Below are 18,202 nucleotides of genomic sequence, written 5' to 3'. Positions count from 1 at the left end.
TATAATGACTTAAAGCAACTGATTTATTGGCCTAGAGCAGGTTGTCTTATGACCTAAAACAACTGATTTATTGGCCTAGAGCAGGTTGTCTTATGACCTAAAACAACTGATTTATTGGCCTAGAGCAGGTGGTTTAATGACCTAAAGCAACTGATTTATTGGCCTAGAGCAGGTTGTATAATGACCTAAAGCAACTGATTCATTGGCCTAGTGCAGGTTGTATAATGACTTAAAAGAACTGATTTATTGGCCTAGAGCAGGTGGTATAATGACTTAAAGCAACTGATTTATTGGCCTTGAGCAGGTTGTATAATGACCTAAAGCAACTGATTTATTGGCTTAGAACAGGTTGTGTAATGACCTAAAACAACTGATTTATTGGCCAAGAGCAGGTTGTATAATGACTTAAAGCAACTGATTTATTGGCCTAGAGCAGGTTGTCTTATGACCTAAAACAACTGATTTATTGGCCTAGAGCAGGTTGTATAATGACTTAAAGCAACTGATTTATTGGACTAGAGCAGGTGGAATAATGACTTAAAGCAACTGATTTATTGGCCTAGAGCAGGTTGTCTTATGATCTAAAGCAACTGATTTATTGGCCTAGAGCAGGTGGTATAATGACCTAAAGCAACTGATTTATTGGCCTAGAGCAGGTTGTATAATGACCTAAAGCAACTGATTCATTGGCCTAGTGCAGGTTGTATAATGACTTAAAACAACTGATTTATTGGCCTAGAGCAGGTTGTATAATGACCTAAAGCAACTGATTTATTGGCCTAGAGCAGGTGGTATATTTATTTACCTAGAGTGGTATATTGACCTAGAGCAGAATGATGGTATATTGATTGACCTTGAGTGGTTTATCGACCGAGAGCAACTGTCTTTTGACCGAGAGCAACTGTCTATTGACCTAGAGCAAATGGTATATAAATTAACTTTGAGAGTTATATTGACCTAGAGCAGAATATTAACATTGAGCAAATGGTATATGTACATTGCCATAAAGCAAAAACATTAGTGGTATATATTGATCTATAACAAATGATATTTTGATCCGACTTGTGAGCTCATGTTGTGAATGTTTTCATCTATTCATTTGACAAAACTAAAAGAAACAAAATGTTAAAAAGAAAAATAAATTTTAAAAGGGCAAGTAAGAGTTTTTTCAGTAATAAAAAATTGTTGCCATCCCCGGGAAAAAAATTTAAATTCCTATAGGTTTCCCATTCCGGGGAATATTCCAAAATTTATTCCTGTTTCTTTGTAAATAATGTTTACTGTTGTGGTTTTTTCCCAATTTCCAGTTTTAAACCATTTTCTGAATTGAATTTCCTTTTTCACAAAAAATTTGCTAACTCCCTTTTATCTTAAAATTTTCCTTTTAAATTTTTTCCAAAACCTTAATCTCTGTCATTTTTTGGGTCTTGTAAGAGGGGGAATAGATCAGTGTTTTGGTGGGTGTAATTTAATTGAATAGAATTTTATTTGGTATAGGCAGCAAGAGATTTTATGTATGGATTTGACTTACAACAAATAGTCCTTATATGGGTCTGATAAGTATTAAATTATATCCAGAAATTGGGACATACAAGGTCTATAGTAGGGTCACATTATTTCTTACATTAATGTGATTTTAAAATTATTTTGTCTGTTATTTATATAAAGTAAACTGGAACAAAAATGTTGTCATTAAGCTTGAATATAATTTTGATCATTTGATTTTTTCTAAGCTTCTTTGACGAGAAAAGAATAAATGTGGCAGTGAATCTTAAAATAGAAACTTAGCTTGTTAAAGGTATGATGAAGGGAAACAAATGATTTGTGCAATGATTTCAATGAGCGAGCTGCTTGTAAGAACAAGCTAGGTTTTGCTTAAGTCCCCAACCTACATTTGTAGCATCTTCTTTATAAGTCTTTTTTTAAAACTGTCAAATTTTGCTGCGTTTGCCTCATGTCGTGGGAGTTTATTGTTGGAGAACCTTGAACGTAACCAGTACATGATGCCCTAGAAGTAAAACGTTAACAAATTCATTAAGTCTCTAATGAGGAGGCTTAATAGGCTGATACAACCTCTTTGAAGTGTTGCTAAAAAAATCACCATTTGTTCTAATTTTTGGTAAGAAACCATGCAATTCTTCTACTTGGGATAAACTGTTTGAAAATTTTATATTAAATTTTAGTTGTTTTTTTTTCTGCCAGTTTGATTTGAATTACTTTTACCAAGAACCTCAGAAATGTTGATGGTGACAATTTCCTGTTTAATGTATGGCTTAAAGTGTAGATCTGTCTCAGATATTCTGTGCAGAACATTAATGTTCTAAGCTCATTCATTACAGACATTTTAAGAGACAAATATTACCATTGTTTCAATTATTTATTCACAGTTACTGACAGTTTATTTTATTATTGACAAATTATATTAATTTTCATGAACATATTCATGAGTATAAATATAAATTTGGCAAGTGTATTTTGTTGTTCTTTTTAGAAAAAAAAGCATATTATGATTGTATGATAAGATCTTAAAAAAAACAGATGAGAAATGTATGTTGATAAGTATATATACAGAATTCTGTCTTTGCTATACTTCTCTGTCTAGTTTATTATCATACCAAATCTACTTTATGAAAGTATACAAATTTGATTCTTTTGAATATTCTGACATAACATGATTTGTGAAATCATCTTATCAAAGCATTTTGACGATCCAGAGACCAAGGAAACAGCAGACGCTTTGTTAAGCTTCTATGCAATCTTGATTTTTTTGTCTGAAAAGTTGAAGACAGTTTTCTTTCTATTTTTTAGCTCGACTTTTCTATGAAAAGGGGAGCTATCCTACTCGCCCCGGCGTCGGCGTTAGCGTTGGCGTCACATCTTGGTTAAGTTTTTCGTACCACCCCACTTTATTTCAGAAGTATTACAAGTATGGCTTTGAAACTTACCATACTTGTTCACCATCATAACCTCCATCTACAGACAAGAGTCACATAACTCTGTCAAGGTTTTTGACAGAATTATGGCCCTTTTTTTACTTAGAAAGTGTATTGAGCTTGGTTAAGTTTTTTGTACCACCTCACTTTATTTCAAAACCATTGGAGGTATTGCTTTGAAACTGACCATACTTGTTTACCATCACGACCTTTCATCAACAGACAAGAGGACATAACTCTGTCAAGGTTTTTTGACAGAATTATGCCCCTTTTTGACTTAGAAAATACATTGAATATGGGGTAAAAATCCACTTATTGCCTTAACCCTTTGAGATATTGCTTTGAAACTTTTAATGCTATTTCACATCATTACCCCCATCTGTACGCAAGAGAAGGTAACTCTGTCAAGGATTTGTTTTAAAAATTAAGGCCTTTTATCGACTTAGAATCTTGGTTAAGTTTTTAGTACCAGTCCACTTTTTGACTGAACTGTTTGAGATATTAATTTGAAAGTTGGAATACTTGTTTACAATCATGATTCCCAAACATGTCCAGGAGAAGGTAATTCTGTCAAAGATTTTATTTGAATTATGGCCCTTAACTGTCAATGTTTTGTATTATAGGCAAGCACTAAAAAAGTCGAGCGCGCTGTCTTACGGACAGCTCTTGTTTTTTATCTGAACAACTTATTTCTAGGAACTGTATTTGTCATGATAACCAAGAAGTGCAAACACTGAAAACTGTCAGTTGTCTAAGAGAAATTCCAGCACCACTTCAGTATTGTATTAGCTATATAAGTTAGACATATTCAGGCATGGTCAACACTTGTTGTGGCTAATTTCACTCATTGAGTAGGAACATATTTCATTTGTCTCAACATTTTAAACCATGTGGTCTCATCAGTTTTGTTATAACCTGTTACAATGTAAGCTGACTTTACTGTCACTATCTGTATGAAGAGAAGATTTATACAATGTTTTCTTAATTAAAATTAATGTCATTTTTGCTAATTACATCGGTTTTAAGCTCATTCTTTATTGTATAAAGTAAGTTACAAAACAATTGGTGAAAAAAGTTTTCAAATCAAGGATTTCCTAGAACTGGTCTTAAATTGTTGTTTGTTTGTTTGTTTGTAAATGTAAAAAACAATAGTCTCAGATCAAATCATATTTGCATATTGTCATGATGTTGTGTTTTTGCCTCTGTTGTAAATGAGGGACGTTAAGACTTTAATATGGTACAGGTCAGATGTTTTCTTCATTAGTTTCTCAATTATTTGAAGAAAGGGAGAGCTTTAAATTGTTGTTGGCATCACTATCACACTTTGGTAAAGTTTTTGCTTGCAAGTTAGTATCTCAAAAACTACAGTAGGGAATGAGTAGAAACTTAACACACTTGTTGCAAGTACCATAACTCTGAGTTACCTTTTACATGCCCATTTGGAACTGTCAACCACTGAGAATAGTCAAGCCTGCTGTCTTACACACAGTTCTTGTTTTTAGGAGGAGTTATTGAAACTTTATTTGTTTCTTTTTATCATGAGTATTGTGACATTCTCATTTTAAGGTTGGATGGCCAAGTGTGTTCGAATACAACATTTAAAAGTAATCAAAATCAGTAATACAGTAATTTTATGATGATAAATTAATGCATGTGATTGTCAGAAAAATTGAAGTATAAAATTATATTCTGTATTATGTATAGATGTATCTCTTAACATTTATAGATGCTGTTGTGGGCGCCCAGAGAGTTGGCAAGGACATATACCCCAGGCCCTTGGAGTACCACTTGAGGAGAGGTGGCATCCCTACAGACATACAGAGGCCAAACCCACTGATGCTTATGGAGTTCTAGAATTTCAAGGTGCACCCCATCCTAGTAAAGCACAGGTGACTATTGAAAGTTATATCATGTTGTGGTTTTTCAATTATTTTTTCGGTCCCGCCTCTGTGTTCGAGTGGTTAGAGTCGATGACTTCTAATCCAGTTACCTCTCTGGCGTTGGTTCGCTCCCCGGGAGATGCTTTGGTAATTTAGCGCTGAGGAAGGTAGTCTAGTACTGGTGTAACTCTCAAGGAACGATGATTAGGAAACTACCCTCCTATATGACTGAAATACTGTTGGGAAAAGGCGTAAAATGAAACAAACAAACAAAATTTATTTTTTCACCTTCATTTAGCAGACTATCATGGACCTGAGGCTAAGGTCAATGACTAAAACATCAAGACTGCAACATTTTGAGTTTAAATCCTGCATATAAAGGGTCATTGTATATTTTCATGTGAGGAAGCAATCCTGCTTATGAAAGATTGGTAATTATACTAGGGTACTGGCTTGTGAATGAAATGATTTATTGAAGGTCACCTACAAGGTTTTTCAGCTGAAAATTTTTTTCTAGCACCTTTAGAGTGCAAGTGTTTCTTAAAACACTACCTCAGGGGAAATAAGCTATTTTAGAGCTGATTAAAAATTTCTTCTCATTCTCATCCCATTCAGAATAAATTTTATAGATTTCTATAATGTTACTCACCTTTTATGTAAATATTTAGTCTACAGAAATCCGTATAATTAAGCTGTAAAACAATGTTTTATTACTAAAAATGGAGATTAGCTATATGATTGGCATATTTTACTGCAGGAATGAAATAGCAATTTGAAAGTTTCTTTCTGGAACTGTCACAATTATTATAGACATAGCATATACACTATCTCTGTAATTATTGAGTCATTTTTAGTAGATTTCTCGACATTATAAAGCCTTTTTTAAGAATTACATATTATATATTTGTTTCATAGCTTGCTAGAGATTGAAGTGATCAGCCTATGATCACTTGGCATTGTTTGAATGGTTAGAATAAATTTTGTAGTTGCCAGCAGACTAAGGGTTAAAATATAGAAACAGGGATGTGACATTCATCTTTACATTTCCAGTATGTCAGACTCAGTAGCTATGATTCAAAAGCAGACCAGGTCCTACAGTTGTTACAGAATCATTGGGGCTTAGACCTGCCTAAGTTGCTGATAACAGTACATGGTGGCATTTTGAACTTTGACCTACAACCAAAGCTGAAGCGTGTGTTCAGGAAGGGGCTTTTAAAGGCAGCAAAAACCACAGGGGCTTGGATTGTCACTGGTGGAACAAATACAGGTATAGTGTTATCATGATTTATTTCATGCTTTCCAGTGTTTTATTGTAATACATCAGATGATTATATTCTGATAAACCACTAGTGAAATTTATAAAATATAATTTTCACTGTAGCCGGACTTTATCTGAATGCGGATGAAAAGAAAATCATAACTAAATGGAATAACAGGCAGAAATAAATGCCGTCATACGTAAATTTTGCTTCTTTAGGAAAAGAAAGTCGATGTCACCATACATCATGTTAAAAATGTAACAAAATTAGAGAAATTTAACTGAACTATATTTCACAATTGATGATGTGACGTCATGATGTGATGACGTCACAAAGGCGAATGCGCGACGTTACGTGGCAAAATCAGTAAACTAAAAATCACTTAAAAAGCATGAAATAAAAAGAAAATTTATTTGTTTTACATATAAGATTGAAATACATCTCATTCGTGAACACCAGCTATTATATCTTCACTTGTGGCTACGCCACTCGTGAAAATATTGCATCTGGTGTTCACTCAGTGAAATTATATTTCAATCTTACATGCAAAACAAACAAATATCCTCTATATAAACATGTGTATAATTATCTCATTAGTGGGTAATTTTGCATGGTGGAAATATTCGAGATTTTGTAATTTTAATCTAATTATAATCATATTTTCATTTTGGGTGATTTTGCAAAATAAAAAGGACTATTTTTGAAAAACAGGATGCTCAGGAAATGGTCTGAAAATATGCATTCAAATAATTGGTTCATACATACATCAACTGGTACACAAATCCCACAAGAAATATTTCCAATCCCGACATGTCAAAAAAACCTCAGTGGAGTCCCTTTTAATTGATAATGATAAAGAACAACAGCAACAAAAAATGTTTATTGTCATCATTGTCTTCTCAAGTTCTGAAAAAAATCTGACCATACTGTAAGTTCTTTAATTTTTGTATTTTTTGTCTTGAAACCTTAAAATATTTGATATTAATGGACAGCAGGATAAATTCAGCATGTTTAAGATTAATACAACAACTGATTGTTTAACCTCGCACTAAAAATAACTCAATAATAACTCACTGTCTGACTTTTTGTAACAAACCAAATGAATTGTATGTATCAATAGTAGTTATTGTATAATGTATTTGTTGTATAGTTTGATGAAAGACCTGTTTATATTACTTACATGGTACAGTATTTAGTTTGTAGTTTGATTGTGTTGGAAGCTAGAAGCTTGTTTACAAACTCTCAAATCTGTTCCTGGAACCAACCAGTGCTAAGTGATGAGTGTAATGGCTTGCCTCTGATGGGGTTTGAACCCACCCAATACTTAGATAACTAGTCTGACATGTTGAACTATTTGCTACGCCCACCGCAGTATTTGATTCCTCAGTAAAACATTGGTAATCAAACTATATTAACAATGGTGGATGGCTTATTTATGAAATAATCCATACAGCTTGTATTGTGTTCTGTAGTTCAGTAACCTGGGGAGTTCTTGTCACAACTGGTCAGATATATGTTACTATACAAACGTCCAGGCCAGCCTGCATAATTATTGTCTCTCTTACTTAACAACTTTAAAGGCTGTTAAACTTTCAAATTAAAAAAAATAGAATTCTTAAAACAAGAAAAATGGTTATATCAAAAAAGTAATTTTGTATAAAGTTTGGGGGGGGGGGGGGCATGGAGGAGGAAAATCAATATTTCCTTTAATGTTTTTGGTCTAACATATATAATGAGTAGATCTGGAAACTATAATGATAATTATAAGATTTTTTATGTGTGAATTTGTTGTGTTGTATTTGTTTTCTGTCTTACATCTGGGGTGAAAGAAGTACATTATACATTAATATAATTATTATGTTAAAAAATTAACTAATTGTGGTTTACAGTGACAATTTTTGTAATTTATTGTTCTTATTTTTTTGACTGCTAACAGTGATTGATGAGAATTTTTATGACTCTGGTTATACTGACTTACAACCAGTCCAAGGTACAATTAATTATCTCCCTTTAAATATTCATCTCTATTAGCTCCCTTTGGTTGTCAGGCATTTTGTCATTTTTTTACAGACCTGGGACATGCAATGTATAATGGTTATATTTATAGAATTTATTTATTTTATATAATTGGGAAGCTGCAGTAAAGAAATTATAAGCACACATGGTTTATTTTTTCTCCTCCTTCATAAAGCCATGAAAACCTAACTTTATAGCTTAGCAGAGCATAAAATGTTCAGGTGAACTATTTTGATCACATTCTGTCATATCATGTTCACATGAGCTATTTTGATCACATTCTGTCATATCATGTTCAGGTGAACTATTTTGATCACATTCTGTCATAACATGTTCAGGTGAGCTATTTTGATCACATTCTGTCATTATGTGTTCAGGTAAGCTATTTTGATCACATATTGTCATAATAAGTTCAGGTGAACTATTTTGATCACATTCTGTCATAACATGTTCAGGTGAACTATTTTGATCACATTCTGTCATTATGTGTTCAGGTAAGCTATTTTGATCACATATTGTCATAATAAGTTCAGGTGAGCTATTTTCATCACATGTTTTCATCACATACTGTTGTGACCTGATCATTTGAACTATTTATGTTCAGATGAACTATTTTGATCACAGATACTGCCTTAATATGTTCAGGTGATCTGTTTTGATCACACACTGTCCATCAGCCTGTACTCACAAATTAATACCTTTAAGACTATTGGAAGAAGTTCTTAATAAGTAAGGATAAGACATTGTACAACAAAGTTTTAAATGACACAGAATAGATTAAATACACTTTTGGTAATCAATTGATCAAAGCATTACAGTTAAATTTTCAAGTTATCTCTCTTGTTTTGTGTGATATGTATGTTTGTTTGGTAGCGACTGAATCTATCTATGTGACCAGTGCAGACCAAGGTAAGCTGGTCATCTGTTCATGGTCTGCACTGTTAACTACAGGCTCAGTACATATTTTGAAATTTCCCCCTAAATAATGATAAATGATTCTTGTTGAGATAGAAATATAGGCAATTGAAGTTCATTGAAGATATTTAAAATTGTAAGGGTTAATGCACTAGATGCACTATTCTTAAAACTCTGCTGAGTTAAACCATAAGAAGATGGTACAGTTTTGACATGTTTAGTGGTATATATTTCTCCAGATACAGCTTTATACTCTATAACCTCACATTGTGTGCACATCTGAAACTAATGTTATAAAGTGATATATTGCATTCTACAAATAGGAATTCATTTATATTCATTTTCAAATTTTTTTCAGTCACTTAGAATTGATTTCTCACCATAATCTATAGTAAGAAGAAGAGATGGAAGCGTAAATAAAATATTTGAGCCGCGTCATGACAAAATCAATATAATGGGTTTGCGACCAGCATGGATCCAGACCAGCCTGCGCATCCGCGCAGTCTGATCAGGATCCATGCTGTTCGCTTACAACTATAACAAGTAGAGAAACTGATAGCGAACAGCATGGATCCTGATCAGACTGCGCGGATGCGCAGGCTGGTCTGGATCCATGCTGGTCGCAAACCCATTTTGTTGGTTTTGTCATGGCGCGGCTCAAATTTATTGAATTATTGTACTTAAAATAAAGTTGTCCATGTATATTAAGACAAGTGGTTTATTTTGTGACTGTATACTTTAAACATTTATTTAAAGAAATAATTTGTAATGTTTTTGTTTTGTCTTGTATTTTATATTACTTATATAAGCTGCTTTAGCCTATGTCCAGATTTGCAGGCTGGCCTGGCTCTATACTAGGGGCAAAGGCTCAGTTTATATAAGAATCCAGAAGGAAAGATTTATTGATATTTTTATTCTGTTTAATTAGTTATTCACTTTTAACCGTTAAATGTATACAATAAAAATGACATTTTATATAATTTAAAAAAAAATATAGTATAGAAAGATGATAAATTGTCTTGGTCAACACATAATTATGTGTAGATTTTTATGCTCCCCGAAAAAATTTCGGGGGAGCATATAGTCGCCGCCTTGTCCGTCCGTCCGTCTTTCCGTCCGTCCGTCTGTCCCCTTTTCTTGTCCGGGACATAACTTTGAAACAACAAGAGGTATCAACATGAAACTTTGTAGGTAGATAGATCTCATTGAGTAGGTGTGCAGTGCACAAGAACCGTAACTCTGCCTTGCCTAATTTTTGAATTATCCCCCTTTGTTTATTTTACACTTTTGAACTTTGTCCGGGACATAACTCTAAAAGTATAAAAAGGCATCAACATTGAAAACTTTGTAGGTAGATAGATCTCATTGAGTAGGTGTGCAGTGCACAAGAACCGTAACTCTGCCTTGGCCTAATTTTTGAATTATTCCCCTTTGTTTATTTTACACTTTGAACTTTGTCCGGGACATAACTCTAAAGTATAAGAGGTATCAAAGCATGAAACTTGTAGGTAGATAGATCTCATTGAGTAAGTGTGGCAGTGCACAAGAACCGTAACTCTGCCTTGCCTAATTTTTTGAATTATCCCCCTTTGTTTATTTTACACTTTGAACTTTGTCCGGGACATAACTCTAAAAGTATAAGAGGTATCAAACATGGAAACTTTGTAGGTAGATAGATTCTCATTGAGTAGGTGTGCAGTGCACAAGAATCGTAACTCTGCCTTGCCTAATTTTTGAATTACCCCCCTTTGTTTATATTTACAATTTGAAATTTGTCCGGGACAAAACTCTAAAAGTATAAGAGGTATCAACATGAAACTTTGTAGATAGATAGATCTCATTGAGTAGGTGTGCAGTGCAAAAGAACCGTAACTCTGCCTTGCCTAATTTTTGAATTATCCCCCTTTGTTTATTTTACACTTTGAACTTTGTCCGGGACATAACTCTAAAAGTATAAGAGGTATCAACATGAAACTTTGTAGTTAGATAGATCTCATTGAGTAGGTGTGCAGTGCACAAGAACCGTTACTCTGCCTTGCCTAATTTTTGAATTATTCCCCTTTGTTTATTTTACACTTTGAACTTTGTCCGGGACATAACTCTAAAAGTATAAGAGATATCAACATGAAACTTTGTTGGTAGATAGATCTCATTGAGTAAGTTTGCAGTGCACAAGAACTGTAACACTGTCTTGCCTACTTTTGGAGTTATTGCCCTTTGTTCATTTTGACACTTTGAACTTTGTCTGGGACATTACTCTAAAATTATAAGAGATATCAGCATGAAACTTTGTAGATAGATAGGTCTCATTGGGTGGAAGTGCAGTGCTTAAGAATCATTACTCTGCCTTGCCTTATTTTGAAGAAATTTCCCTTTGTTTATTTTTACTTTTTGACTTTTGTCCTGGACATTACTTTAAAACTATTAGAGATATCAACATGAAACTTTGTAGGTAGCTAGATATAATTGGATAGAACGGCAATGCTTAAAGAACCTAAACAAAGCCTGGTCTAATTTTGGAGTTATTGCCCTTTGTTCATTTTTACACTTTGACTTTTACCCGGGACATAACTCTGATATCATCAGGAAACTTTATAGATAGATAGATCTCATTGAATAGAAGTGCAGTGCAAAAAACATAACTCCGCTTTGCCTTATTTTGGAGTTTTTGCCCTTTGTTCATTTTTTTTATACTTTCCTGTGTCCAGAACCTTCTCGGGGAGCATCACCCGGTTCAACCGGTTCTTGTTTCAACTTGTCCCTAAAATAATGCATTGTTATTTGCTTTGTCAAAGGGAATTACCATTTGGTTTTACCTTATAACCTTGTTGGTTAAGACAAAAACCACAAACAGGAAATCTTGCATGACAAGTTGTAATATTCGCTGCAGTCAAATGATTTATTGTAAAATGAAATGAATTTTGTCACAATCTCATACAGCTTTCATCACATTGCATGCTTTATACAATATCATTTAAACCTTTTTTTTATAAACATGGTTACTTGATGTTAATCAATACACCTCAAGATTGATTGATTGATTGAATGAACCTTGATATTGAAATAAACACAATTGAATGATTGGTATGATATTCCATAGGGTTTCTATATGTTTAGTTTTGATAGATTGCTGTTTTGTTTTTGATGTGAAATATGATTGAGGCAGTTCTGAAGTGCAGAAATGTCACAAGATGTCAATGGTCAATTTTTGAAATCCAAATTTCATGTTTAATGTTTCTGTACACTGCTTGTAGGGAAAACAAGAATAAATTATTTATAATTAAAGTGGAACCTAGCAGAACTACGAGTATATAAAGCAACTCGAGTCCAAGCTGGCCTGTACATGTCATAATCATCTCTAATTGTATGCTATCCAAATGATACATATCCAAAAATAGAATCCAACCAAGTCAGTTTTATTATAATTCAGCAGTATCTTCATTAATTTTACGAAATTATTGTTTTAAGACCAGTCTGTATTTTAGGATGTTTACGAGCTAACTAAAATTTGATGTACATGAGTATAAATACAGGATCTCCTAGGTTACAGAACAGTATTTTGCTTTAATGCTGTAGTTACTTTGGTGCTAACTTATTTTTAGCAGACATAAGAGAATAATTACCTTGTATAAAGTAAAGCCTAATTTGATATACGGTTATACATTATCAATTGGATCCTTATAAAAGTGATATAATGAAGTGTTGTTTTGTTATGACGTTTAATGACACATTTCACAGTTTCTATCTGTGTGGGTACGTGATTTATGATGCTAATCAACAACAAAAAAATGAGGATGATAATAAATTAGCAGACGACTTAATTTAAGCCTATGTCACAAAGCAAAGCTTGTGTAAAATAGAAAAGTAAAGCAGTCATACTAAGTGCCCCAGTGCTCTGTCATGAACTTGTCCGCGAATCTTTTTAGTAATGATTCCTTTTATAACAGCTTTTATGACATGCGGTTCTAATTAGAGATGTCGTAAGGCTGATGCTATTTTCTTCTTGGTGTATACATTACTTTTTCACTATACATGGTCGTATTATTTATAAATTTATGTTCAATTAATGAAATATAATATGGTTACATAAAACAAAATGGTGGAAATTATGATCAACTTTAAGGGCCAATGAATCGTGTGTTAGGAATTGTGGGTCATGATTGGAAAATCTCTGCTCCTAGATTTTGGCCAGCATGTGTTTTCTAAAATCAGCTTGTATATGAAGACTTATATTCCTGATCAAGGCACATGTTTCTTTTTCTAACCCTTAGCCTTACTAAGCATCTAAAGAATCATCCCTTGTGACCCGAGGCCAAGATCAGCTGACATATTGGCGCCATCTGTCTACACTATTTGCTATTTAGTAAATGGCTTTTTCAGAAACTTCACTAAAACCGGTGATTGGTTTTGATAAGATATTGAGCTTGGTAATTGGAAAATAAAACTTCACTTATTACAACTTTCTATTCTCTTACTAGCAAAGTAAGAGCTTTATTTGCATATTTAATAATTTGATTGTAATTAAATGCCTTAGACCAGCTCAGACCTCTTTACATGTTCACTTGACCAGATTTATTCAGTGTTCGAAATCAGCAGTAGTCCGATATCCCTTGACTACTAAATTTCTCCTCAGGCTAGTAACAAGCCCGGCCAGGCTACTGTATTTTCAGAGGCAATATAAACAACTGTTTTGAACTAATGAATCGTGCTAGTGAAATGTCTTTTGGGCTAGTGAATATTCCAATCTGGTAGTCCGGCCAGTCTAGTGGATTCAAATCCGAATTTCTTACACTCTTTATTATATTAGTATTTTGTACACTATCACTATTTTTATTGAAATATTTTCATGGATCGGACAGCCTGATATTGTAACATATATAATAGTTTGTTTGGCCTTAAATGAAATAATGCAAGCTGGCAGAAAATGGTTGAGTAATTGTGTGACATACAGGACAGTTATATTACTTATATGACAATGTCACTAAACTGTCTGTAAGATAGTTGTAAACATTTTATGTTCAGGTCAGGAAAGTTGCTATTGTGAAGACAAAATAGAAAGGTTACATTTAACGATGCAGTTTTATCTTCTATTTTTAGCTTCACTTTTTCAAAGAAAAGTAGTTAAAGTATTATCACGACCCACACGTCTGGGTCAGTGTCGGCTTAAACCTTTTTGGTTAGGTTTTTGTTGATGGCCATCTACTTCAATACTAAGATAGCTAATAACATTGAAACAAACGTGGATACTCCTTGATGAGTTCCAGTTGTCATACTGATTTTAAGGTCAAAAGGTCAAGGTCACTGTGACTTTAAATATATAATAGGTTAAGGTCAATTTTCTCAAGGACTATTAAAACTATCCACATTACACTTAATTTGCTCGTTGCTGCAATATCTTAAGGGCAGATAATCCTAAAGATATAATTTGCAAAGTTATGCTCCGTTTTAACTAAGATGTTTCTTTATTTGCCCAGATTAACCTTTTTGTTAACCTTGTGGAATACTTGTACACTATAAAAATTGGAATGCATTTCTGTATAACAGATAAACAGAATAATGCATAATTTTCTCAAAAACCATCTAGTATATTACATTCTAACGTTAAATATGTCTACCTGTAAAATATAAAGGCAATTAAGATTTCTGCTTTCATCATACTATCAAGTGTTGAGTATGCTACTCCTTGGACAGCTCTTGTGAGTTGAGTGTTGGCTGACACTATTTATGGTCTATTATAACCAGTGATCCCTTGTAGATCAGATATGTAAGAAAGTTACCCTTAAACATTGACAGGGAACTTTGAAATACTAGTTTTCATGCTATTGTTTGAAATTTGGCCTACATGAAAGTTTTGCACAACAACAACAAATACCCACAGTAGCTCAACTTTTTTTTCCGAAACAGACTTGCTAAAAATGAAAATAATCATGCAATCAATTTAAGAAATCTTAAAATTAGCTTTTTAAAAGGAATAGCCAGAGTGTTTCAAATCATTCAAACTTTTGTATCATATACACATTCCCGAAACTAGAATTATATTTTGGAAATTTTCGTTCTGCTATAGATCAAGTACGTATATATACGTATATATATTGTATGCAATCCTTAACATGCTGAGTTTGTGCTATAGAATTATTGTGCTTTAAAAAAAGGAAGTGTCTGTAATAATTTAAAGTGATTTCAGTGCCAGAATAGTAAAATTGAGGGGCCAACAGTAGAGAGTATGGTCAGACTGTACTAATGTGTTTTTGTAGGCATTGGTCATCATCATTGCTTGCACGATAACGATTATCTGCAAATAATGAAAGGTTGAATAAGTGGTTATAAGTTCTAAGTTTTGATTGCTTTCCTACCACCCCATTCTTTCACCCCCTCATTTTGTTCTGTTTCTTACCAGTTTTGTTAAGGGGATCTGGTTGTCTTTCTTTTATAGTCCCAATCTTTTCATGCATTACCTTTTGTACCCTCTCCATCCCCTTAACCAATTCCTGATGGATGCACCTATAGGTACCTATTGGTTTCAGTTACATTTCTGTGAAAGTTGTTCCCCTTTGATGATCTTCACTCTCATAGTCAGCTTTTGTTACCTGTATCATGTTATGAATGGGTATATCCTGATTCTTTTAATCTCCATCCTATATATCACCTTTAATACCATACTGACAACTTTATGAAAAAAATAAAAATGTTATTTATATTTTGATTGAAATTCTGATTTTATTGGTGGTATTTTATGTGCTATTGGAACCTAATGTCATAGTCTTTATGGTGGTGTTGGAAGTTTACCCTCTTGATCATGGCACTAAGCCACTTTGAATTTAATAGAGCACAATTCAGCCACCACTTCGTCCCTGGGCAGGCTGTTAAACAGTTTACCAGTACTGGTTATCATAACTTTTGCTAGGAACTTTAAATAACTTCTGTACATACCAGAGCAGATGTACAGTGTAATTGACCAAATAAGGATTTCATGATCAATCACAATAAAAGTGCCCTATACCAACTGGGAATCAAACCTAAGTTGCCCAATTCACAGTGCAGAACTCTACCTATTGAGCTATGGGGACTGTTATATCATAGTCTCAGTTATTTATACCATATAAGTACCTGATGTTATTCATATCAATATAAGCATGTGCAATATTTATACCATTTAAATATGTATGATTATTCATACCTTATAAATACGTGCAGTTATTTTTACCAAATCAACATAATTATGTGATTGTTCATACCTTATAATTGTGTGCAGGTTATTTCTACTACTTAAATATATGTGGTATATTCATTACATTATATATATTGCATCTGAAAAGTATATATCATCAAGCAGTGTATTAAAATGAAAGTTACTTTATTTTCAGGTGTGACAAGACATGTAGGAGATGCTATAAGTGATAGATCTCTCAAGGCAAAGAATAAAATCATTGCTATTGGTATTGCTCCATGGGGAGTTGTGGAAAACAAAGATGACCTTGTAGGAAAAGATGTAAGTTTCTAGACTGTAAAATAGCAGAGCATTAATGTGTATTCAGGTTTCATTTGTCTGTCCATAATTGGTAAAATAATATGTCTTATTGCAAGCAAAGTGGGTGGCACATTCTCATAATCTTTGCTGATTCTACTAATTAGTAGTAAAATATTTTGTTATGGAACATCTTTATTAGCTCGACTTTTTCAAAGAAAAATTTCGAGCTGTGCTACAGTCAGGTTATAGTTGCCATTGCTGTCTAGAAACTTTAAAATTGGTCGATATCTATTATTTCTTAATGGATTGTTTTCATACTTAGACACAACAATTTTTGGACAAGACCTTCCAAATTGATTATGACCTTCACTCATCAATGACCTTGACCTTGAATGTCAAATTATCGTAATTTCACAGTTTTTTTAACTGTTAAAGAAATAAGAAAAAGTCAAGCATGGCCCCCACTAGGCAGTGGCTTTTGTTCTATTTTTATTTATGAAAATTTGGCAGGAGGGTTTTAATAGGCATATACAGAATCTCTTTATTTCATATTCCTATAAAGCATGAAAATTTCCAATATATAATTCAGTTGAAAACAGAGAAGACAGAATCTGAATACCAAAAAGTATAAATAATTCTACCCTGTCATATTTCATCCCTTACTTAATTTAACCAATGCCAGTTTATGTGCTTTCTGTTTTACATTGTAGTATGATGTAATATTTTTGATAGTGTTTCTGTAAAGAATCTCATTAACTTTGAGTATCAGGCCTGGCTTTCCTGGTAACGGAGATCTGTCATAATTACTGCTTTAACTTTGAGAGATAAAATTTTAAATCCCTTCAAAAGATCATTTTGATTTTTACGTACAGTAGGCTTTTAGGTAATACAACTTTAAATATGGGAACTTTGAGAGATTAAAATTTTAATGCCCTTCATAGGTTCATTTTGATTTTTACGTACAATAGATTTTCAGAATACATGTATAACTTTACTGATGGGAACTTTGTAAGATAAAATATTTTATGCCCTTCAAAAGATCGTTTTGATTTTTACGTACAGTAGGCTTTTAGGTAATACAACTTTAAATATGGGAACTTTGAGAGATTAAAATTTTAATGCCCTTCATAGGTTCATTTTGATTTTTACTTACAATAGATTTTCAGAATACATGTATAACTTTACTGATGGGAACTTTGTAAGATAAAATTTTTTATGCCCTTCAAAAGATCGTTTTGATTTTTACGTACAGTAGGCTTTTAGGTTATACAACTTTAAATATGGGAACTTTGAGAGATTAAAATTTTAATGCCCTTCATAGGTTCATTTTGATTTTTACGTACAATAGATTTTCAGAATACATGTATAACTTTACTGATGGGAACTTTGTAAGATAAAATTTTTTATGCCCTTCAAAAGATCGTTTTGATTTTTACGTACAGTAGGTTTTTAGGTAATACAACTTTAAAGGAACTCCACTGAGGTTTATAAGCCTACAAACATAAAATTTTAATTTTTCACATAGACATGAGCACTTAAAATAGAAATATAAATAAAATATAACCAAGAAATATACAAGAAATACATTGAAAATCATATGTTTGTGCTATTCTCAGTCCGATTTGAGTGAAAAGCGTTTAAACGCTTTTCAATTTTGGGTCATTTTTCACTATTATAATAATTATTCTGGAAAAACGAAGGGAGCTAATGATCTGAAATTTTGCACATACC

The 18,202-nt window shown here is 32.9% G+C and overlaps 1 protein-coding gene across 1 annotated transcript in view; it reads left to right on the top strand.

Annotated features, from left to right (window-relative positions):
* LOC132731753 (transient receptor potential cation channel subfamily M member 3-like) overlaps nucleotides 1–18,202 on the top strand; it is a 99,180-nt gene that overhangs the window by 19,303 nt on the left and 61,675 nt on the right. Inside the window, exons 3-5 of the mRNA XM_060718003.1 lie at nucleotides 4,660–4,822; nucleotides 5,864–6,080; nucleotides 16,368–16,492. Of these exons, the coding sequence (XP_060573986.1) occupies nucleotides 4,660–4,822; nucleotides 5,864–6,080; nucleotides 16,368–16,492 (505 nt within the window). The remainder of the gene's footprint in view (nucleotides 1–4,659; nucleotides 4,823–5,863; nucleotides 6,081–16,367; nucleotides 16,493–18,202) is intronic.

This window comes from Ruditapes philippinarum, unplaced genomic scaffold (assembly GCF_026571515.1).
Source record: "Ruditapes philippinarum isolate M1 unplaced genomic scaffold, ASM2657151v2 ctg1640_1_1_1_1, whole genome shotgun sequence".
Lineage (NCBI taxonomy): Eukaryota > Metazoa > Mollusca > Bivalvia > Venerida > Veneridae > Ruditapes > Ruditapes philippinarum.
The sequence above is the reverse complement of the archived record's forward strand: the minus strand, read 5'-3'. Positions and strand labels throughout refer to the sequence as shown.